General features: G+C 38.0%; 1 protein-coding gene across 1 annotated transcript in view; it reads right to left on the reverse strand.

Moving 5' to 3' along the window:
* The window catches only part of LOC126175878 (U3 small nucleolar RNA-associated protein 4 homolog), a 68,758-nt gene that overhangs the window by 13,298 nt on the left and 30,481 nt on the right, over positions 1 to 24,979 (reverse strand). Inside the window, exons 9-11 of the mRNA XM_049922919.1 lie at positions 23,973 to 24,209; positions 4,902 to 5,088; positions 826 to 932 (exon numbers count right to left, since the gene is read on the reverse strand). Coding sequence (XP_049778876.1) covers positions 826 to 932; positions 4,902 to 5,088; positions 23,973 to 24,209 — 531 coding nt within the window. The remainder of the gene's footprint in view (positions 1 to 825; positions 933 to 4,901; positions 5,089 to 23,972; positions 24,210 to 24,979) is intronic.

Genomic DNA, 24,979 nt, shown 5'->3' on the forward strand with positions numbered 1-24,979 from the left:
CTCTGAGCACTATGGGACTCAACTTCTGAGGTCATTAGTCCCCTAGAACTTAGAACTAGTTAAACCTAACTAACCTAAGGACATCACAAACATCCATGCCCGAGGCAGGATTCGAACCTGCGACCGTAGCGGTCTTGCGGTTCCAGACTGCAGCGCCTTTAACCGCACGGCCACTTCGGCCGGCTACAATTTTTTCACAGATAAAGTTACACACTGAGTCCCATGTCATTCAATGCATTATCTAGTACATAAACTATTACAAGTGATAGAAAATTAATCAACCTATCCTTAATTAAGTGCATTGCATAAAATTTTAATAAAAAGTTGTGGAACTATACACAATCCAACTACCACAATCAACATGGATTCGTGTGCTATTGGCCAACAAAACTTCAGAACTGTGTTTCTTCAGAGGCAACACATCACAGCATTGTTCCTGAGTACTGGAGTATTAATTACTTATTGTTCATTATTTCTTCAGCACTAGCTGCATATTACAAGTCTCATTTTTCAATAGTAAACCAGTTAACAGCAGAACATTGTCACAGGCTTCAAAAATACTAATGTAAAAAAAGATATGAAAACCAGAAACATCATACTGACACTAATTTCAAATGGCAAGTATTTTACTTAATATATGCATCCAAACAAACTCACTTAGAGGACAGAATAGTAAGATATTACATTAATACTACTTGTCAAAACTGCTAGGCAAAGACTCTGGTACATAAAAAAGCATAGCTTGTCATGTACAACAAAATGATCATACAGTTTCTCTTCCCTTTTGTTTACAATAGAACATATTTTATATATATGGTTTATTACCTTTCCACTCTGAAGGAACCATACCACAATGTGACTTTCATGGTCAGCAGCAAATAAATATTGATCATCTGGAGAGAGGCCCAGCAGGAACACAGTGTCAGTATGAACTGCAACATGAAAGCACTTTAACAATACTTTAATTTTTTTCTAATAGGTGAATATAAATTTATTAGTAGTTATTTTATTAGTAGTTTACTTCTGTTCTGTAGCAGAAGCCATTTTACAAGCTAATAGATCACACCTTCATGGCACTTGCAAGCAGCACCATAATAAATCAAAACTGCTTTCCATAAATAAGCACATAAACAAATACTGCTCAAATATTAACATGTTATCCTTTATTGAAATTTAAACAATTATTAAAACTGAAAGAAATCTTTAAAAAAATTGTGTTACAAAAAATTGGATCAGAATGTCTACAGTAAGAACACTATGTCACAATAAATTTGAAGAAAACCCAATCATTAATATGTTGTTGTTGTGGTCTTCAGTCCTGAGACTGATTTGATGCAGCTCTCCATACCACTCCGTCCTGTGCAAGCTTCATCATCTCCCAGTACCTACTGCAACATACATCCTTCTGAATCTGCTTAGTATATTCATCTCTTGATCTCCCTCTGCGATTTTTACCCTCCACACTGCCCTCCAATACTAAATTGGTAATCCCTTGATGCCTCAGAACATGTCCTACCAACCAAACCCTTCTTCTAGTCAAGTTGTACCACAAACTCCTCTTCTCCCCGATTATATTCAATACCTCCTCATTAGTTATGTGATCTACCCATCTAATCTTCAGCATTCTTCTGTAGCACCACATTTCGATAACTTCTATTCTCTTCTTGACCAAACTATTTATCGTCAATGTTCCACTTCCATACATGGCTACACTCCATACATATACTTTTAGAAACGACTTCCTGACACTTAAATCTATACTAGATGTTAACAAATTTCTCTTCTTCAGAAACGCTTTCCTAGACATTACCAGTCTACATTTTATATCCTCTCTACTTCAACCATCATCAGTTCTTTTGCTCCCCAAATAGCAAAACTTCTTTACTACTTTTAGTGTCTCATTTCCTAATCTAATTCCCTCAGCATCACCCGACTTAATTCGACTACATTCCATTATCCTCGTTTTGCTTTTGTTGATGTTCATCTTATACCCTCCTTTCAAGACAATGTCCATCCCGTTCAACCACTCTTCAATCTGACATACAAAGTTGAATTCTGTGAATCACTGTCAATGTCAATTTTTGAGTTGGTAGAGCCAATCTGTTTTCCTGACATGTGGTCATGAAAGCATAACTGTTCGCCATCGGCTGGTTATATACCTGTTTCCCTACTGCCTGGTTTGTCTACTCCACTATCAGATTTGCCTCGTTTAGCAGTGTTCTGTCATAAACACCAACTTTTACAGTTGTGGCAACTATGTATTCCTGTGGCAATACTAGCCATAAAAGAAAGATGTCTCAACACAGTAACATCTGAGTCTCTTCCACAAAATGTTATCTACAGAATGAAAAGTCTTAAAAGGACCACGTGAAAAGAAAGCAGCATAATTTTAGTTCCTCAGTTGTCACAAATTTTAGTCTTGGGATCAAACATGGGATTATTTAAAAAGGATCTTTTATTATTGGGATCAAATGTGGGATTGTTTAAAGAGGGTCAAGAAAGTTAATGAGTATTTATTCTCAACAAGTAAAAAATATGACTTTTTGGGCTTGACAGTAACTACTGTCAAGAATCTGAGTAGTTAGTATGCACCGATGGAAAAAAAAAAAAAATGCAACACCATGACTGAGTTACACAACACAAATGAAACAAAAGTTGGTAGGCAAGTTTCTACATCTGAAAGATTATGTCTATTAAAATTTCGCACTAGTCACACCAGGGTAGCACTAGAAACACCACTGTGAGAACCCAAGAATGTTTAATACATGCTCTAACAGTCGTGTGCATTAGTTACCTTTGAGACTGGACATGGTGAGTTGATGTTAGTAAAAAATATGAGGGTTGGAACTTAAATAGTGGCAACTATTTATTCACAACCAATACGAAAGTGTTACATGTTTGCACCTGTTACTGTCCTTCAAAGTAGTTACCAGCGTTGTGTAGAACCCATTGCCAGCGGCATGGAAGGTGTATACCATTAGTAGAGCCTGTTCTGTTGTTGATGCCAATGGAGCGGTCTAAAGTTACGGTGATTCTTGTGTATGACTGTGATGGTGTTATCCTAACGCATTACATTCATCCACAGCAGACTGTCAGCGTACATTTTTGGAGCATCTCCTGCAACCAGCTTTGCAAAAGAAGAGGTGACAATTTCTGCGCAAACCTGCCATCAGTTTTCCACGACAATGTGCGGGCGCATACAGCACAAGTTGTGGCTGCTCTGTTCGGTCGATGGGACTGGGAAGTACTGTACCATCCACCATACTCCCACGACTGAAGTCCTTGCGACTGATTTGATTCCGAAGATGAAGGAACCACTTCATGGCATTCGCGTCAGAACTGTTCCAGAGGTTCGACAGGCAGTAGACCGCTCCATTCGCACCATCAACAGAACAGGCTCTGCTAACGGTATACTAGGCCATCCACATCACTGGCAATGGGTTCTACACAGTACTTATAACTACTTTGAAGGACACTAACATGTAAATCTTTTGTATTGGTTGTGAATAAATAGTTGCCACTATTTAACTTCCAACCCTCATATCTTTAAGGCAACAAAGACACCACAATCAATGCCTCCTCACTGAATTTGAATGAAGTCCTGTGATAGGGCTATGAGTAGCTGGACGTTGCTTCTGTGATACTGCAGAAAGACGGTAGGAATGTAGTCACTGTGAATGATGGCTGGCATGAGAATGTATGGTTGCAAGGAGACCAGGCTCCAGATGGTCACATGGCACTACCTAGAGGGAAGTCTATTGTGTTCAGCATACAGCTCTGGTGCATCGTACTGAATCTGCAGCAGCAATCTGTGCAGCAGTTTGCATCACAGTGACACGACGAACTGTTACAAATTGGTCATCTCAAGAACAGCTCTGAGCCAGACGCCCGGCAGTGTGCAATCCACTGACCCCAACCCAATGCCACTTATGACTTCAGCAGTGTCAAGTGAGAGCTCATTGAGGGAGGGGGAGGGGGGGAGGCAAGCGGAAGACCTGTTGTGATTTCTGAGGAAAGCTGATTCTGCCTTGGCACCAGTGATGGCCATGTGTCAGGAGGTGGTCAGCTGAGGGCCAGCAACCAACCAGTCTGTGTGCTGACACACTGGACCTACACCTGGAGTTATGGGCTGAGGGGTGATTTCGTATGACAGCAGGAGTACTCTCATGGTTATCCCACACCACAGTCGACTACAAATTTACGTATGTCAATCTGGTGATTCAACTTGTGCTGCCATTCATGAACAGCATTCCACAGGGTGTTTTCCAACAGGATAACACTCACCCACATACTACTTTTGTAACCCAACATGATCTACAGAGTGTCAACATGTTGCCTCAGCCTGCTCAAGCACCAGACATATCTCCAACTGAACACATATGGGACATCATCGGACAACAACTCCAACGTCATTCACAAACAGCATTAAGGGCCCCTACATTGACCAACCAAGTGCAACAGTCAAGGAACTCCATCCCATAAACTGACATTCAGCACCTGTGCAACACAATGCACATACATTTGCATGCTTGCAGTCCACAGTTTGGTGGTCACATCAGTTATTAATGTACCAGAATTTCACATTTGCAATGGCTTCTCTCACACTTACATTAACCTGTGATCTTCTGATGTTAATCACTTAAATATGATATCTAGATAAATCTATTCCTGAAATTTCATTATTTTATATCAATTATTTTTAGTGTTGTGATTGTTTTTTCCATCAGTATATTTCATAAATTTAACACCATGTTCACACGTTACATGCTGAAAGAGCAGTATAACCTTAAGAAGGAAATTACCAGGATACTGAAAGGTGCACTGTAAATTTCAACAAGTGCACAAAACTAATTGGTGCATATAATTACTTATGCTTTTGATGAAATTGTCTGATTACTTACGTTTTTCATGAATTGGTCTGAGACAGTACACCAAACATGGTTGATCAGACAGTTGGAGAACAACTATTGCTCCCTGAAAAGTTGCTATTATAAGTCTTGTACTATCATGACTAAATAGGAGATGATGAGCTGGTTCACACTCATCTGGCAAATGTTTCACTTTTTGTAAGCTTACGTCTTCATCTTTCTGCAAAAACAAAAAAAGTTTCAAGTTACACAACTGCTTTACACACTTTAATATTTCCCAACTGATTGCAAAAATAATTACTTTGTTAAAAAACGTATTATTGCAAATACTGAATAAAATCTTGCTCACAAATAACTCCCTTGGTAAATATACTGTAGCTACTAGATGTTAACAATGTTTACATGATAACTAACACACTTCATTTATGAAAACACTGGACAGTCATTTTTGAATGATCATTGGAAGCTGGTGATTAATGTAAACTCAACATGTTTTACTTTAAAATGAATGTTTTCCTCTAAAGCAGAGTGTGTGTTTATTTTGAAATTTCTTGGCAGGTTACTGCCACTGTGTGCCACCCGAGTGAAACCTGAAAGCTTTACTCTTATGGGAAAGGCAAGGTTCTGGGTACAGCTTCCAGTCTGGCACACACTTTTAATCTACTAGGAAGTTTCAAAACACACACATTCTGCTGCAGAGAGAACAATTCAGTGTCAAAGCAGCCACTGACCAACACTCCAGGTGCCTTCCTTCAAGGGTGCTAATCTGACAAGTTTTGAAGGAGAGCCTCTGTGAAGACTTCATATAGAAGAGAGGTCTGGTACAGCTTAAGTTCTGAATGTGGCCTGTGAGTCATATTTGGTTGGTTCAATCAGTAATAGCATTCTTATGAAAGGGACAACAAGATCAGGACAACAAGATCATTGGAGACGGTGTTGTAATTCAGTTTGTTCAACAACACAGTTTTTGTTAAACACAAATAATGTACAAATAAATCACAGAAAGTAAAAGTTCCTGACTCTTCTGGGCATACAGAACTCTGGAAGTTGCTGAATAACTCACATGATAGTGCACAGTACTGTTTATAGCTTTGCCTAGGAAGTACTCCAATACAAACTGCCATCCCATGTATCTATAATCTGCTGGTTCTTTCACTGAAAACACAACTGTAGGTTGAGTGGTGTATGAGTAGAGTACTACATTAGGCAGATAGGCAAGTCTGTGCACTAGCCAAATGTTACCAGTAGGTAACAAAAAAGTCTAAATTACAGTCCAGGAGACAGCCATGTAATGCAAGGTTTTCATCAGCCGATACCCAAGAGAGCTTGCTGTAAATATTGACTACTTGACAAATGAAACTGTAATGATCCACAGCAGCCCTTAAATCTGCCGCAAGCGTTTTGTCTTGTGACCTGGCACCAGCAGACGTATCCTTCTGCACCTAGCGACCTTGCTGAACATAATGCATAACTGTATCAGTTGATCCATTGAAACATCTGGTGGGATTACAAGAGGCTGCATAATATACAAGAAGTATTAAGATACATAACACTACAGTTCAGCTTCTGAACTTGCCTTCATTGTTAAACCAATTCATGAGTACACAATATAAAGAACGTTACAGAAGGCACCTCCTTGAACACACCAACCACGTGTTGTTACTATCACTGAGATCTATACTGCCTAGCACTAACAAAGGACACAATGTTTCTGTCTTTCTTTTCCCAAGCATTTATCCCCCCTACTTTGGAATCCAATATTTAAGATATGGCAAAATTTATCTTGTTACTTAACTTTTTGATGGGATGTCCTTCTTGTTGCCACAGTCATCAAGGTAACATAAGGCAGGGAAGTTAGAGTGAATTCTGTCTGTGAATCGTGTAATCTTTGTTCTGAGTGTCATTGCATTTTAAATGTTTGTATATTGTATTCTCTGATGTGGAATTTTGGGACCAGCCCTGCATTTGCCTAAATAAGCATGAGAAACAGTCTAAAAACTGCACTGAGGCTGACTGCCATACCAGCCCACAGTCACTAATCAGTCAAGCAGATTCCATCTGGGTTTGGCTCCCATCCCTGTCTCACAAGTTAGTGCACTGCATATTATGCTTTATGAATTAGTGACTAACAATGGACAGTACCAGAATATTTCTCCAATACATTCTCCCACCATGAGGGAATGAGACAAGCAAGATGTAATGCTACTTACATCAGCACAATTTTTGGATAGTTTATTCCACTTATCACAAATCGTCTCTGGTTACCCAAAATTTAGGCTGATATCAGATTTATTCATAAGAAGGAATTTAGTTTTCAGTCACAATATTGGAGTAATATACTGGGGCAGATCTTCACTAGTCACTCTGAAAGTACTGAGGTGAGAATGACGGTGACAACACTGATCAGAATCTATAAATAACACATTCAATTCTGTAACTGGCTACACTGTAATGGTATTAAAGAGTTCAGTACGCTGTGTATTTGTTTAGAGGAAGAGAATGTATGGATTTTGTAGTGGAATTACACCAGTTTGGAGATAATAGCTATTACAACTGTGGAAACCTGCTCTCAATGATGTAGAAAAACTTTGTGCATACTAAATCTTACCTCAGATCACAATTATATGACATTATAGCTTTGTCAGGAAGGGCGCTAACGGTATTCCAGGGGAATATGGTACTTCACAGTGACAGCTAGTTAGTTCTAGTATTCTGAGAGGTTGGAGAAGAGAATTCCAAACTTTCGTACAAGCAAGTCATCAATAATTTGTTACTTTTAAAATACTACACAATTCTGAAATCAACATGCCACATATATATTACACTCACATTCACACTGCTTATACAACTAAACCGTTATCAAGTCTCATCATTTATTAAGCCCAAAATGCATTGCATGAATCAAAAGAAACAAACTTCAGGGTACGAATAAGAGTAATTCTGATTAATTTTTTAATGTTTCTGGTATGATAACACATAGCAAATTGAACATTAAAACCTTCTTTATACACGAGCTTTTTGTTACATGTGCGTCCAGTTTAGTGATAAGTGCATAATTATAATCTGCAGAATACTGAAAAATCCTCAGTGGAATAACATCCCCTCCCACACTCATGGAGTAACAAGGTGCTCAACATATTATTTTTGTGTCTTTTCAGCTATCCCATGCTTCCACTATAACAGAGCTGTGGTCTTTTCTTGTATTTTTTTAGCATAAAATTGCTGATTTTGTGAAACATGACTTGATACCATAGTTGGTAACATTTCAGATTATAATTCAAAGGTTCTTAATGACTTATTTTTTGCATTTAATGTGAGTATACATAGTGTACAATAGAAATACGACTTAGGATGCATATTAAACAAAATTTGTTTGATGGACTGAATCTCTGATTACATGAATGCAAAGTGCTATATCACCTCCAGAACCACACCTAATAAAACACTGTTGTTTTCAAGTCAAATAAGATGTTGATGACTGCCTTTCTTTACCAGATTTGTGCAGTATATTGACTTTCTATATATTTTATAACAGGAAGTATGACTGCACATATCGATGTCTTTTTTTGTCAAACACTTTATGACAGTTTACTTTCCAGCGTATTTGAGAGTATTCAGCGAAAACACAAACTAGTAAAGAAAGCAATAACTTGCTCAGATTTTACGAAAACTGGGAATACATCTAGTTATTAGGCTGCTGTTTCCTGCAATGACTGAGGGATAATATGGAAATTAATACAGCAGATATCAAACAATTTCAAAGTTGCATGCTGCACTGCAAAGCCACGTAACAATATATGCCCAAATGTTGCACTCCCATGATGAAGTGGTAATACTGAATGTCAAAATAAAGTTGTGATTGTTCTAGTAAGAAGTTTTTCAAATTTTTACTTGCTCGATATCTTTCATTGCATTTATTTGGTTGCCTAACTGTGTTTGCATTCCCACTGTATATTCTTTTCATTGTCTCTGGCGTTGTGTCATTATTTCAATATTGCTGCAATGTGTGGTGCATGCATTGGGGCATAGTGGTCAGCGTTGATTGCTGGCATGCTGCAGGCCACCAATTCAAACCCAGTCAGCAGCAATTATTTGTCTTCTACAATTTATCATTTCTGGAAAGATCTTGAAATATCTTATGTTTATAACATCTATATACATGAATATTTCAGTTTGCATGTATAGGAGCACACAGAGCCAAGATTTCAGTTCAGTTCTGCTCTGTTCTGGCTGTACATATGTGTTCATAATAAATGTGCTTTTGATGCTAAGTGTTGTACTTCACTGATGACCTTGGTTTCAGATTTGGACTTGATTCGGGTTACGGTGTGACACTGTCTGGTGGAGATGCTGATACTCCAAAATATACACATCACTGTGGCTATAATTAGGCAACAAAAAAGCTGTCACCTGTATGGACAGGAATCAGAATACAACCAGCACATTGTTTTCACAGTCTGTATATTCAGGAGACCAATGGATCCCAGAAAAGAGTTTACCAGCTGCACGTCTAGCAAGCATTACTGTTTTCCAGAGACACTGGTCAGGACCCCATGAAATGTCTGGGAAGATTCAACCAAGTTGCCAAATACAACAGGTAGGATGACATGACGTGTTTGCAAATGAGTTCTTTTACAAGGATGTCATAGCCCAGGAGTGGTTCACAAATAACGAAGAGAGACTCATCAACTGGCATAAATTCCCAGCTGAACTGATGTGGATGAGCTAAATATTTGGTCATGATGCCTTTGGTGTCCCACCTCGATATGCTTACTATGCTTATTGTAGCATACTGGGGCAACACAATAACTCCCCCCCCCCCCTCCCCCGAAGACATTTGAAGAACAGCTAAGCTGCCTGACAACAGTGTTCAGAGTGCAAACCTCTGCCTAAATTAAAAAACCAACTCTTTGCCACTGAAGAAATAAAATTACCTCCATGGCATCTCATACCAATTCCACAAACACCAGCACCTACCACCCAAATTGAAATCAACCTCTTGCAGAAGTTCCTAAAGTTGACAAATGCAAATCAAAGGATAATAATCTGCACTGTCTCATCTACTATGCAGACTTAAAAGCTGTGCTGGCTGAACAAGCTCGAGAAATTGCAAAGTTCCTTGTAAAAGACAGTAATCTGAGGCACAGAGCACCCCAAGTGATGATATCTGATCATGAAAAAGTTTTTCCAGTTGACTCTAGTATCATAGGCAATTTCATATTGTGGCATCAACCACAGGATGACAACTGCCTATCATCCACAGACGAATGGCCTACAGAATAGTTTAATAAGACATCAGTAGATATACTCTCAATGTACATTAATGTCAAACAGAGACATTGGGATACAACACTGAGCGTTCTGATATTAGTCTACAACACAGTGAAGCAAGACACCACAGACTTCACAACATTCTTTTTGTTCCACAGTCACGAGGCCAAAACAGAGGATACATTGTTCCAGTTTCAACCACATGACACTTAGGATGGCTATGTGAAACACCTCACCACCATGACTGTTTAAGAAAGGCAATTTCCTTGATTAAAGACCCTGGACACCAAAGGCAAAGACTGAAAATGCTGTAACGCTAAGCACCTGCTAATGAGATACAGCCCGGGAGACTTGGTACAGCTCTTTAGGGCTGTGTGGGAAGAGGGACTATCAGGAAAGTTACGAAAGTGCTACTTTGTGGCACACTATATCCTTTGTTGCTTGGCACACTTCATATATGAAGTCTAAGATTATAATTCTTCATCAAGAGACAAAAGGGCATAGATGCTATCCATGTCCTCTGCATGAAGCCCTGCTACAGTCTAGAGGTGTAGATCAGTAACGTGAGGTTCAAGGAAACCAAAGATCCACTCAATGACTGTGAAGCTTTGATGGGAGGGGTTACTGTTGCGGCTCATCATAAGTGGAAGAACACAACCAGAATGTAAGGATATGTCAATGATGCCAAATGGAGGGCCAGTGACAAGATCCAGACCAAGGGTGCTGTAGTCGGCTTCAGTGAGAACTTCTGAAACAATGAGTCACTGTTCCTCCAGGAGATGGAACAAAGCTGTGAGCTGTTGTGGATGTAGTGTGGCGTAGTGGTTAGTGTTGCTGGCTGACACCAGTAATTATTTGTTATTTATTGTTCCCGAATTTATTGCCCTCCAGGATAGTTCTTGCACTCAAATTATTCTTGGGACCGAGAGCTGGCTGAAACCTGAAGTGGAAGCTCAAAGATATTTAGCAAGTTATGGAGCATACATTGGAAAGGCAGGTTAGAGGCCACAGAAGGGGGAATGATCATTGCTGTTGACAAAAATATTCTCTCTATTGAAGTCAAACTTGAGTGTGACTGAAGTTATCTCTGATTGAATATAATAGGCTAGGTGAAACCAAGTTAATTGTTGGATGTTTTTACCAGCCACTTGATTCTTCTGTCAGTTCTACAGTCATTCAAAGAATGTCTATGGTCAGTGGTGCATAAATAACAGATCATGAAATATTAGTTGGAGGCAACTTTAACCTGCAGAATAAAGACTGCGATGTCTATAGATTCACTACAGGGGGTACGGACAGAAAATCACGCGAAGTACTTTTGAACACGTTTTATGAAAACTATCTTGAGCAGCCAGTTCGGCAGCCCACACACAATAGAAATATCTTAGATCTTGTAGCTGCAAAGAGGCCGGACCTTATTGACAAAGACAGTATAGATATGGGGACTGGCCATCATGATTTCATTATAGCAACTATGGTTACTGAAGTTAAAAAAATCAGTCAAAAAGGCTAGGAGAGTATTTCTGCTAGAAAGAGCACATAATCAGTTGTTAGCACCTCACTTAGACAGTGATATCACTTAGTTCCAGTAAGATGGCAATAGAGGAATTATGGGAAAAGTTATTGTGCCCAGAATGAGATTTTCACTCTGCAGCGAAGTGTGCGCTGATATGAAATTTCCTGGCAGATTAAAACTGTGTGCCGGATCGAGACTCGAACTCGGGACCTATGCTATTTGCACGCCTTTTCCCTGCAAAAGGCAAAGGTCCCGAGTTCGAGTCTCAGTCCGGCACACAGTTTTAATCTGCCAGGAAGTTTCAAAGTTACTCTGGTCTAGATAATTATGTGCCTAGTAAGTGGATTAGGGACAGAAACAACCCACCATGATTTAATAATGAGATTCAGAAACCGCCGAGGAAGCAGAGGTTGTCGCATCCTCAGTTCAAAAGAGAACGCACAAATTCAAAAGGTAAGAGTTAGTAAAGATTTGTGTATCTGTGAAAAGATCTAGGCGCAAAGCATGCAACTACTACTGACGTCATACCTTAGCAAAAGTTCTGGCAGAGAACCTAAGAAAATTCTGGTCCTATGTAAAATCGCTAACAGGGTCTAGGACTTCCATCCAGCAACTTGTCAATCAGTCTGGTGTGGCAGTTGAAGATTGCAAAACAAGCTGAAGTTTTAAATTTCATGTTCAAGAAATCGTTCACAGAAGAGAATTGTACAAACATACTGTCGTTTGACCATCAGACAGACTCCCATATGGGTGACATAGTGATAAGCATCTCTAGTGTAGAGAGACAACTGAAAAAGTTGAAAACAAGTGAAGTATCAGGTCTGGACGGAATCCCCATTGTGTTTTTCAGAGAGCCCTCTATGGCACTGGCAGCTTACTTAGCTTACATTATCATGAATCTCTTGGCCAGCACAAAGTCCCAAATGACTGGAAAAAAAGTGCAGGTGACTCGTTTGTTTAAGAAGGGCAAAAGAAAAGATCCACAAAATTGCAGACCAATAACCCTAATATCAGTTTGATGCAGAAGCCTATAGCATATTCTCAGTTCAAATATAATAAATTTTCTTGAGACTGAGGGTCTTTATGTCCATGAATTAGCATGGTTTAAGAAAGAATCATTCATGCAAAACTCAGTCAACTCATTTCTCACATTATACACTGTGAACTACGGATAAAGGGCAGACAGACAGATTCCATTCTCAATTTCTGGAAAGTGTTTGAGACCGTGCCGCATTGCAGGCTGTTAAGGAAGGTACGAGCATATGAAATAGGTTCACAGACATGCGAGTGGCTCGAAGACTTCTTAGTTGTAGAACATAGTATGTTGTCCTCGATGGCAAATATTCATCACAGACAAGGATATAGTTAGGAGTGCTCCAGGGAAGTGTGATACTGTGATAGGACTGTTGTTATGGGCAGGTTCGAACAATGCAAAAGTGTTGTGGAGGTGCTTTGGGAACTCAAATGGGAATCCCTGGTGGGAATGCGACATTCTTTTTGAAGAACATTGTTGAGAAAATTTGAGAGGTCCAGCATTTGAAACTGACTGCAGAACGATTCTGTTGCCTCCAACAAACATTGCATGCAAGGACCAATAATATAAGATACAAGAAATTAGGGCTCATACCGATGCTATAGGCAATAATTTTCGCTTGTTTTATTTGTTAGTTGAACATGAAAGGAAAGGACTAGTAGTGGTGGAGCATACCCTCCACCACATACTGTAATGTGGATTGTGGAGTATAGATATAGATGTATATGTACATGTATTTATCATTTCTGCGAGGTTCGTGAAATTTCTTATGTTTTTGATGTTAATACATTCTCAAATACTCAATGCTTGTATAAATAGTTGCACACACTGCCCAGGAGTTCAGTTTATTCTGGCTAAATGTTGGTGCTCAAAATAAATATGCTTTCAGTGCTGAGTGTGTTACACTGATGACCCTGCTTTCACATGAGGACTTGAGCTTGATTATGATGGGAAAATATTTTGAAGTTTTAATTCCACACGAATAACGTAATTTCTGCTATTTTGTCAACTAATTAAACTGTATATCTTTTTTCCTTAGAACAAAGTTTTCACTACCATACAGCAAAGCTAGCTATAACATTATGGAATTTTAGCAGCATTTCTTCATGTATAACAAAAACAGTCGGTCTAGATGGTTTCAATCAAACATGACCATCTTGCGACCACTAACAATGAAATCAACAAAATGGACCAAGTATGATACAGATAAGCAACATACAAACTAACATCCAGCAACACATTTACTAGATAAAATATGTTTACACCCTTTGTGGCATGTGAAGCCAGGACTTGGAGCTGCTGTTAGTACTATAAAGTACCAATCAACAATTGCTGACTAGCATGTAGATGCTAGAGGTTGTAAGGGAAAAGCTCGCCCTCAGTTCCAGAAGATCGGTAGGGTACAAATTACCGAATAACGTGTGTAGAATAAAAAGAGACCTCACTCTGTATAAGCAGGCATGATTGAACATTGATTATAATCCACAAAAACATTTAAAATACTTAAAAGGAGATTAAAAACTTCAAAAGTCAACGATAGTGGTTAGAATTTAAAGCAACTGTCCTCTGTGTGCACTAGATACAGCTATCACATTGTGTACTTCTTTCCACAGAGTGTAACATAGGCGATATAAACAACCAAGCAAAGATACATACTGTATTTACTCGAATGTAAGCCGCACTCGAATCTAAGCCGCACCTGAAAAATGAGACTTGAAATAAAGGAAAAAAATTTCCCGAATCTAAGCCGCACGTGAAATTTGAGACTCGAAATTCAAGGGGAGAGAAAAGTTTTAGGCCGCACGTCCAAATCGAAACAAAGTTGGTCCATTGTAATATGAGACACAATTTAGGTCGAATGAATGATGATACAGCTAAAGTAGTTTGGTTCGAGTCGTAAGCTTTAGCAGTTAAGCTTTACTATTGCTATGCGTCAGGCGCTCCGTCCGTATTTATACGGGAACCCTTCCTTTTTCACGTGCTTCGTCTGGTTTGAATCAATTGTTTATTTTGCTTTGATCTGATAAGTGCCGTTTTCTTTGTTATAAGTGTTTACGTCACTCTAAGCTGAAAATGCATTACTGTACTGTGTCATGCATTGTTTGTCGCATTCTGATAGTGCGTGTTTATGGCCTGTTGCCGCTCGGGGCATGGATTGCTTTTGTACGCACTACCGCCGCTTTTTTTAATTAAAAAGAGAGAGAGAGAGAGAGAGAGAGAGAGAGAGAGAGAGAGAGAGAGAGGGAGGAATCTTCTCATTAGCGAAACAATGGCAAGAGACTGCTATTTGTTGTTACTTACACTGCTGCTTTCTTTGATAATGATCACCAAGAACCAAATAATAGACTGCGTATGACAGAACATGTTCTGAACGAGAGTTAGGCGAAAATTTTTCTCCGTTTGAAAATCTTTGCGGCCGCTTCTTTAGCACATCAAATTCTGCACAGAAATTAGAGTCATCTTAGATTTTAAAATCTAGTCACTTGCCGTGCTTCATTTATGACTGTATCACTATTAGGCATAAGAATAATACGAATATAAACATGACACGATATGTATATTCTTCCGCGTTTGCTGTTGTCTCACTCTAGTTTCGTAGTTTATTAGACAGACAGGATTTAAATGAGATAGCAACAAACATGAAAGAATACATGGCAAAATGTTTATATTCGGATTATTCTTATGGTGAAGAGAATACTGCATGTGGTTCACATTTCATCAGGTTCCTATTAGCAACCATCTCTTCTCACAGGTAGGAAAAAATTCAGAACGTAGAGTTGGCCATATTGACAAACATCCCAACAGACTCGCCTGTCGGATTTTCGTAGTACACTGAAATGCTGCTACACTCGAAGATGAACAATATGGAATTTGTATTTACTTCCTTGGATAATGTATGAAAATGCAGTGGTCGGAACTCGGAGCGGAGAAAAAAAGCTCGTCTTCCATCCTTTTTTTTAAATTAATTTACTGACGCAGAGGATTTGGCGCCAGTATTTATCTTTGTGCCTACAAGGCATGCCCGTGTAGTGCTACATATATTCGACGGCAGAAGTTAGTTGTGGCGGCACCTACCAATATTTTTCAGAACTTCGCTTGCTTTGCACTCGATTCTAAGCCGCAGACGGTTTTTTGGATTACAAAAACCGGAAAAAAAAAGTGCGGCTTAGATTCGAGTAAATACGGTATATTAGGACGCCAACCAGTCACCGCAGGGATGCTTGCTCACTATTCATGCTGTCCCAGCAGTAACATACCTTGCAGGCCAGCTAGCAGGAAGAAGCATGGTCTGCCTTATGCTCAGCATTATGTGAAGTTTACAAAATACCTCCACGCACCAAAAGACAGTCAACTGATTACAAATGATGAATGAAATTAAAAATACTTTTTAAACTAAAATCAGGTGCTTTTTTTTAATTGTTTTTCTTTACAAGAAGGCCAAAAACGTCGCTCTGGCTGTAGAAAGTTTTTTTATTAAAACCACGACCAGTTTCATGCGAATTTAGGCACACCCTCAGGGGATACAAATTTTGTCTACAACAACAAATAATGGAAAATCGAGGATTAAATATGACAATACTACTAAAAGGATAGATTGCTACTCACCATATAATGGAAATGTTGAGTGGTAGACAGGAACAACTAAAGATTGTTAAACAAGTAAGCTTTGGGCCAAACTCAACATTTCCACTACATGGTGAGTAACAATGTATCTTTTTCATAATTTTGTCCAAAACATTATTTTATGCTGTCTGAAGCCTCTCCCCATCCTTCACATCACGGATAAATTAAAGCTAGCCTTATGCCCGTGCCCACATCTCCTCTAACTGATAATATGGAACACATCTTTCTATTAATTTGCAAACACTTCTGGTAGCTTTTCATTTTTCAGAGACATGAAGGACAGGGAGAGGCCTCAGAACAACATAAAACAACGTTGTAGACAAAATCTCCTGAGAACGCACCTAATCTGGTGTGAAACCAGTTGTGGTTTTAATAAAAAACTTTCTAATGCCAGAGCTGTGTTTCTTGCCTTCTTAGTAATTCTTATAAAAACATGGTCATTTGGCTGTGGTCGTCTGCAATTCAAAATAATACTACAAAATCAGAGCTGCTGGTAGCCCCACAGTTTATTAGGCAAGTAGCTTTAAAACTACATCAGAACTAAGCACTAGGAAACTGAGAGGCCACTGTAAGGACTAAAAACATAACATTAATATTTGTTATTAATAAGCAGTTATGTAGTAGTAGCTATATTTGAAAAATAATAATAAAATCATCTAAAAAGTACCTCTTAGTAAAAAGATGCTATGATGTGCATACAAATATTAAGGTACAATTATATTGCAGTAAGTCTTAAATTGCAATAACATACAAAACAGAGCATCAGGAACAAAAGAGTTAAAAACAGAAGAGCAGTAAGCACACATTGTAGTAAATCATCAAAAACACCACTAATATGTTTTTCTTTGAAATCAATCTACTCATTCTACAAGTTTTAGAACCAGCTTTTATAGTGACTATACAGCTATATTTTACTGTGAGGTGCTTTATATGAGTTTTTATTTTTAAAATATAGATGCTAATGCATATGTTTCTGTTAATACCAAGTATTAATGTTATGTTTTTAGATCTTACAGTGACCCTCATCTTCCTCCCTTTACTTTTCATGTGAGTTTTGAATGCTTTCAAATGAACCTAATTAACAGTGTCACTGATGGCAAGTAAAGATTTTATTTTAAACTTTAAAAAATATTTTTAATTTTCTTTAATGATTTGTAATTAACTGCCTGACTGTAAGTGCATGTAGACATTTTGAAATTAAACCTCATACAACGTGGAGCATTAGGCAGACCATACTTCATTCTACTGACTGGCCTGTGAGATGTGTTACTGATGGGACAGCAGAAATAGCAAACAAGCATACTTACAGCAACCGTTTGCATCGTACTGTATGTATAGCTTATGTTACACTCTGTGGCATGATGTACACAATGTAACAGTTCTACCTAATGCACACAGAGGGTCTAGCCACTACTATTGGCTTTTAAGTTTTTAATTTCAATTTTTTTCTGTAGTACAAATATTATCTCATAATTTTTTTTCTCACTAGTTTAATCTACCAATCACATTTGAAGTGGTGGGTGGAGCTTTCCCCTTTCACCCTAGGATCTACATGCTAGTCAGCAGTTGACTGGTACCTTGTGGTACATACAGAACCTTCATGTGCCAACTCCACACATCACCAAGGGTATACACATATTTTATCTTGTAACTATGTCACTGTATGTTAGTTTGTACGTTGATTAGCTAAACCATACTAGCCTCATTTTGTTAATATCAGAGTTACTGGTCTGAAGGTGATCATGTTTTCATCTCTTAGAATTGAGTGTACTGTTGGTGATTCGCATCTTTCCAACACAATATTTTAATGTTGTAACTAAGCATGTTCATCAGGAAACACCTGATGAAGATGCCAAGTTACAATTGTGAAATACTGTGTCAGCAAGATGCGGACCACCAGCAGTACAACCTGTTCTACATGATGACAATGAATTGTCAGGAGAATCTAAGAAATTATATTGTCATGTTTGTTCGAAACAGGTTAGCAGAATAAATAAATATTAACTGTGGTCCAGATTCACTGTTCTTGTCATACAGCTTAAGAAGACTGCTGTTATTCCAATATAACTCCAAAAATTTCTTTGAGTACGTATCTTCTCAATATTCTACAGAAATACCGAATTTATCTGACAAAAAGATGATCCTAAATATAAGGCAATGTCCCCTTTTTATAGAAGAGGCTTCTTGAGAAAATTTTATTTTTTAATATATTCTGAATATATTCTGACTAATCAAATTTATGAACAGTTTTATTGAGAAAAAATATCTCCCTTAATAAGTTAACATTATATCTACTCTAAACTTATGCCATTAACTGGTTGTCTACATTTTGGTAATTAAAGGACAAATAAAATAGGCAACAAGAAATGGTTCACCTTAATTTTTATTTTCACTTCTATTTTGCTTACTATCTTTGTGGTATAAATATTTTTAATTATCATCATCATCACCACCACCACCACCACCACCACCATCACCATCACCACCACCCCACCACAGGTATCACTACCTCCATTTGTAAGCATACTGGCATTTCTTCCTTTGCGACACTCCTCCGCTCGGTCACCGAGCAAGGTGGCGCGGTGGTTAGCACATTGGACTCACATTCGGGAGGACGACGGTTCAAACCCGTGTCTGGCCATCCTGACTTAGGTTTTCAGTGACCCACACATGAGCAATGGAAATCATGACATATTCGGAAATAAGCGACCAAATATTTTCAACAACAAAAATTATAAATGCCATTGCTGCCTGGGTGCTGTGCTGTAAGGTTCCTGCCTAACCACAATTTGTGAAGGCATGGCTTTCTATTTGCAATCCTGTTTATATATTAATCTGAGACATTAACTTCATTTCCAGAATGAGATTTTCACTCTGCAGCGGAGTGTGCGCTGATATGAAACTGCCTGGCAGATTAAAACTGTGTGACGGATCGAGACTCGAACTCAGGACCTATGCCTTTCGCACGCCTTTTGCCCGCGAAAGGCAAAGGTCCCGAGTTCGAGTCTCAGTTGGGCACATAGTTTTAATCTGCCAGGAAGTTTCATTAAATTCATTTGTTTGACAACATTGTCCATAGTGGTTATATACACACTGAAGGTATTTTAAATCAGTCTTTGCAACTGTAAGAAATTGTGTATTTTGTACACAAATGCATTTTATTGAAATATCTGTAATGAAAGATATTTACAATCTGGCTTGCTTTCTATATCAAAAAGCAGTTCATTACAAAAGATGTTGATTTTATTTTCAGTATTTTATGTCTGATTTTCATACACAGCAAAAAACACCATCTGCTTGCACAGCTTTGAGGTATTCCTATGTATGGCACAGTTGACTCCAGCCTATTCCCACATTTCTTTGTGGTGCTGCATTTAGTTATGTTTCACCCCAAGTAATGGAAAGTTCTACAAAGCAATGTGCAATTACAGTTGAATCAACAGTGCCAAATGAAGGAATATCTCGAAATATCCAAGCAGATGGTGTTTCCTGATGTGAGTGGAAATCAGACACAAAATACCATAAGAAAAACCAATATCTTCAATAATGAGCTGTTTTTCTATCTACAAAGAAAGCCACATCGTAAATATCTTTCATTAGAGACTGCTGACTACTTTTTATTTCAATAAAACAAAACACATTTGGTGACAATATATGCATTTTCTTGTAGTTGCAGACACACATTTGAAATATCTTCAATATGAGATATAAGTTATCCTTATATTATTTGTGCTGCATGTGTAATGTTCTACAGTATGACTGGCTGATGAGTCACGTAATGTAACTGGATAGCTAAAACAATCTACTTACCAAGTGAAAACCTCTACAGTCTGTTTCCTTCACCACTCTTCCTTCCCCTTCAACCCTTCTGCTGGAAGGAGGAGCCACTGGCTCTGAAAGCTTGCCCAAGTACAACCTTCTTTTTTGTGTGTGTATTCTCCTGCTGCTGCTGCTAGGTGCATACTAGCATACTACGAAAGTATGCAGTTTCAACAATATGTTACCTTAAAGATCCCTCCAAAATGCATCATTTTTAGTATGGTTTGTTGTGCTAAACTGGGAGTGCTAATTGGTATACAAAATCTTTACTTCATCAGTTACACAAATGACCACCTCAGCACCAGTAGTTTAATCTTGTAAGACAACTCTGTATCTTGTGAATGACAAATGTAAGAACAAATGTCATCTCATTATCAGGTAAATACATTACATGAAAATGATGCTGATACGCAAAAAGTTTATTTTCAAAAGCTGCAGAATGTCACTATTTTAGTGTTATTGTGCATTGTAACATAACCCCTGTCCTCTTCATCATTGTCACACACCAGCTTGTTCCTGGCTTTGAATACTATGATGCATAAAGTTGGAAAATTCCTGTTTATCTCCAATGGCTTCATTCATATAATTCCCCTGGTAATTGAGAAGCCTTCAATGTGTTCCTCTCACATTAGCTTAACATTATTTTCATATTGTCTGCATGAACCAATTGAGAACTGTAAACTTAGAGATTCAATTCTTAACAAAGTTATGGCTGTGATTTGCATCCATTATGAATTCCTACAATTTACTATTCTTACAGCTTTAAACAGAGTAACAATAATGTGTTTTCTTCTATGCTCCTTAGTGTTGAATTGGCAGAAATCATACCACTTTGGGCCAGCAGTATACTTAACCATTTATTGCCAATTTTGAAAATCGGCGGAGCTGTCGAGCAGTAATTGCTTTAGTACCATTGTTGAACCTTTTGTTTCATTTATGACACCACTTTTTGTGTGTTCTGTGCATACATATTTATGTTAGAATTAATTTGTCTCCTTTAGAAATGTGTACTACTGTTGAATATTTGTTTATTTATAAAGTTAGTTTAGTTCCAACTAATTTTAAGATTCAGACAAATTGCAGATAACAGGTCATTAAATAAATTCAAATTTATGTCACTTACTAAGAACTACAATCTTTTGATGGAGTAAAACATTTAAACTTTGACATCAGTGCAATTAAAAGATTTTTCTATATTTTTGGCATATTTTGATATTCACAACCTCACCATTAAACCCTAAAGGACACTTCCAGTTGACCTTGAGTCATTAAATTTGGCAATAAGCGATGTTTTACACTACATGTAAATGAAAAAATTGGAAATTAGTTAAACTGTTGATTATATCCATAAAATTATCTTTTTGCCATTAGAACTTACATTGCATTCTACATCCATCGAAATCATTATAGAAAAATATTTCTGCACGGAAACGTAAAATGAGAGCTTTAGTCATGCTTTCCTAAGAAAATAAAAATATTTTAATAAATCTCTCTCTCTCTCTCTTGGTATATAAATTGAGGTCTCTTGCTTGCTTCTTTTTGTATATCCGGTCTAATCTCAGGGACTACTGTAGAAATGTTGACATCATCTTGTAATTCTTGGGGACTGATATCTTGCCAGTATCAATATAAATAACAACCAAAAATTATTGAGATCCTCGAGTCCCAGCACAGATGACCAAAACTCCCCTTGAATGTTATTCACAAACGGCAGCACAACAGGTTGTTGGGTAGCAACAGTAGTATGTGGGTGAGTGTTATCCTGTTGGAAAACACCCCCTGGAATGCTGTTCACGAATGGCACCACAACAGATCAAATCACCAGACTGATGTGAAAATTTGCAGTCGGTGTGCAGTCAATGCCCACGAGAGTGCTCCTGCTGTTATACGAAATCACACCCTAGAGCATAACGCCAGATGTGGGTCCAATGTGTGTAGCATGCAGACAGGATGGTAGCAGGACCTCAACTAGCCTCCTCCTAACCAACACATGTCCATCTCTAGCACCAAAACAGAACCAGCTTTCATCAGAAAATACAACAGACCTCCACTCTGCCCTCCAACGAGCTCGCGCTTGACACAATTGATGCCACAAATGGCATTGGTTTGGGTTCAGTGGAATGAATGCTACAGGACACCTGGCTGAGAGCTTTCCTTGAAGTAACCAATTTGCAATAGTTCACTGTATCCCAGTGATGCTATCTGCTGCTCAAATTGCTGTTGCAGATGCAGTACAATGTGCCAGAGCCATACACTGAACATGATGGTCTTGCTTCTCAGTAGTGCCACATGGCCATCTGGTTCCAGGTCTTCTTCCGATGTTACGTTCTTGTCACCACCTCTGTCAGGTCAGATACAGTGGCTACATTCCTGCCAAGTCTTTAGCAATATCGCAGAATGAACATCCAGCTTCTCGTAGCATGACTTCATTCAAACTCAGTGATGTGCTGATGGTGGCGTCTTTGCTGCCTCAAGGGGGTAGGATGTCAAAAATTTTAAAAAATTCAATTTTTCAAAAATATGCCTATTATGTACTGCACATCTTCCTGAATAGTTTTCAGTATAGAACATATATATTTGAGAGATTATAAGGCACCTTATTTGGTCTTAAATGTATCAAGATGCAGTGCCACACCTCTTTGCACAGCATTCTTCTATCATATGTAAGTGAAGAATATCATCACAGGAATTGTCTACCAACTGATGTGATGGAAGTCGTCAAACCTATATTCAGGGACCTTGCAAATGAAAACTTATTGAAGAAATGTCTTTATGGCAATACATAAAACCCAAATGAAAGTTTTAACCAGTGTGTATGGGAAAGACTACCAAAATCCATTTTTGTGGGAAATGCACTTGCTATTGGTGTTTATGTTGCAATTTCATGTTTTAATGATGTGTTGCAAAACCGGAAATATGTTTTAGAGAAAACTGAAATTAAGCCTGGAATGAACGGCATCAAAGCTTTGTATGAAATAGACAGAGCGTGTAGTGAATGCAGATAAATCATACACCTGCTAAGTATGGTTTGTATGCTGTGCAAAATTCATCAAAAATCTCTCTTACTTATGAATAAAAGTGTACCTATAGCAACAAATGCAGCCAATAATAAGTGAAAAAATTATGAAATTTCACATGTAGAAAAAAATTATTTTGCTATGTTTTAGAACTTCCACTGTTGTGAGTGTGAATCGTGAATCCTTCCTGGTTATGCTGACAAAGTTTTATGAATTTATTTTTAAAAGTATAGATACTGAAATTAAAAGTCTTGTGGTGCCTCTCCTGCTCAAAGTCCGCCCATTTGACATCCTACCCCCCTTAAAGGGTTTCTTGCCTAACATCAACTCACCATGTCCAATCTCAAAGTTAACTTATGCTTACTACAGTTACAGTGTGTATTTGAAGCAAACCTGATTGGCATCCTCATAGTGGCACTACTAGCACCACCCATATGCAACTGGCATGAGATCTGAATAGACATCACCTTTCAGATGTACAATAACACCTACCAAATTTCGTTTAGGTCGTACAACTCTTTCTTAGTTTTTTATTTTTTACCATCAGTGTAAATAATTAAGTTTGTATGGAACCCTCAGCACGAGTGTCCTGTTTGCATTTGGCCTTTTTGTTGTGGTTCAGCTCCTAAAAAACCACAATCTATGTCTTTGTCACAGGAATATTCATTCTGTACAGTTTAACAGTTTCATTTTACTTGAAAATGGCCTTCTGTAAAGAACTTGACTGTCTATGAAAAGAACTGCAGTCAAACTTACGACACAACATATGTATTAGTTTTACATGAAATTAAAACTAAATAAAAAGAAAGATTATATGTCAATACCACATGAAAACTGAAGAGCCGCAAGCAACTATGAGTAGAATAAGCTAACCACTGGCTGTCACTGCTGATGGTTGCTGCTGTGACTGCTTCTGCACCTCGACTGTTAAGGGTCAGCAGTCGTGTGGCCGGTTGTGACATGATACCATCCCTTTCTTCACCTAGGCGCCACACTTCTACAAAGTTGTGATGTCTTAACAAAATACAGCATGCCTCATGTGCAACCACAACACTCCGTCCCTGGAAACATAATACCCAAAATTAAACATTACCATTAACAAAAACTTAAGAGCCATCATTTGAATACAGTCCATAACTACTAATTTATATGATTACTACATCTGAAGCTTATATTTATTTAAAAACTTGTTTTTGAATAAATCCTGAAGTAAAACACCTTAAGAGGATTATTGTATCATTTTACAAAGAAAATGACAAGAGGAAACTAAATAAATGCACACAAATTCTATTGGTTTCACAGTTTAGAAAAACAAAATTTATCAAACAAGTACACTAACTAGATACAACAGTAATAAGACTACTTGGAACTATTTTGCAAGGCATTTTAATATTTGACTGTTTCTTGACATCAAACTGTGTCCTTTCCCTGTGGAAAGTTTCATCATAATCTGTCACTTCAATGACATTGGGTGACAGATTTAAAACACATTCGTCTTTGCTCTCCACCTTAAACTATCTATACAAACTGACACAAAAGAACCAAGACTAGTCATGAAAATCTGTGTACTTAACAAATGCATTCAGTCAGTTGTGGTCACCTACAAGGTAGATCCCATTCAAGTCCATAATGCCCGCATTCTTCCCTTCCACAGTACAAAATATTTCTGTATGTAGTTTTACACAAAGTGGTGGAGGAATTCTGCCATTTATGCTTCCAACACAAAAGGATGCAATTATTCTGATGAAACTTGTCTCAGCATTAGACCACAATTCAATGTCAAAAAGCAGGTGCAGGTTAGTACAAATACTATAATGCAAGTAGTTGCTGA

The sequence above is a fragment of the Schistocerca cancellata genome, chromosome 3, assembly GCF_023864275.1.
Source record: "Schistocerca cancellata isolate TAMUIC-IGC-003103 chromosome 3, iqSchCanc2.1, whole genome shotgun sequence".
In the NCBI taxonomy this organism is placed as follows: domain Eukaryota; kingdom Metazoa; phylum Arthropoda; class Insecta; order Orthoptera; family Acrididae; genus Schistocerca; species Schistocerca cancellata.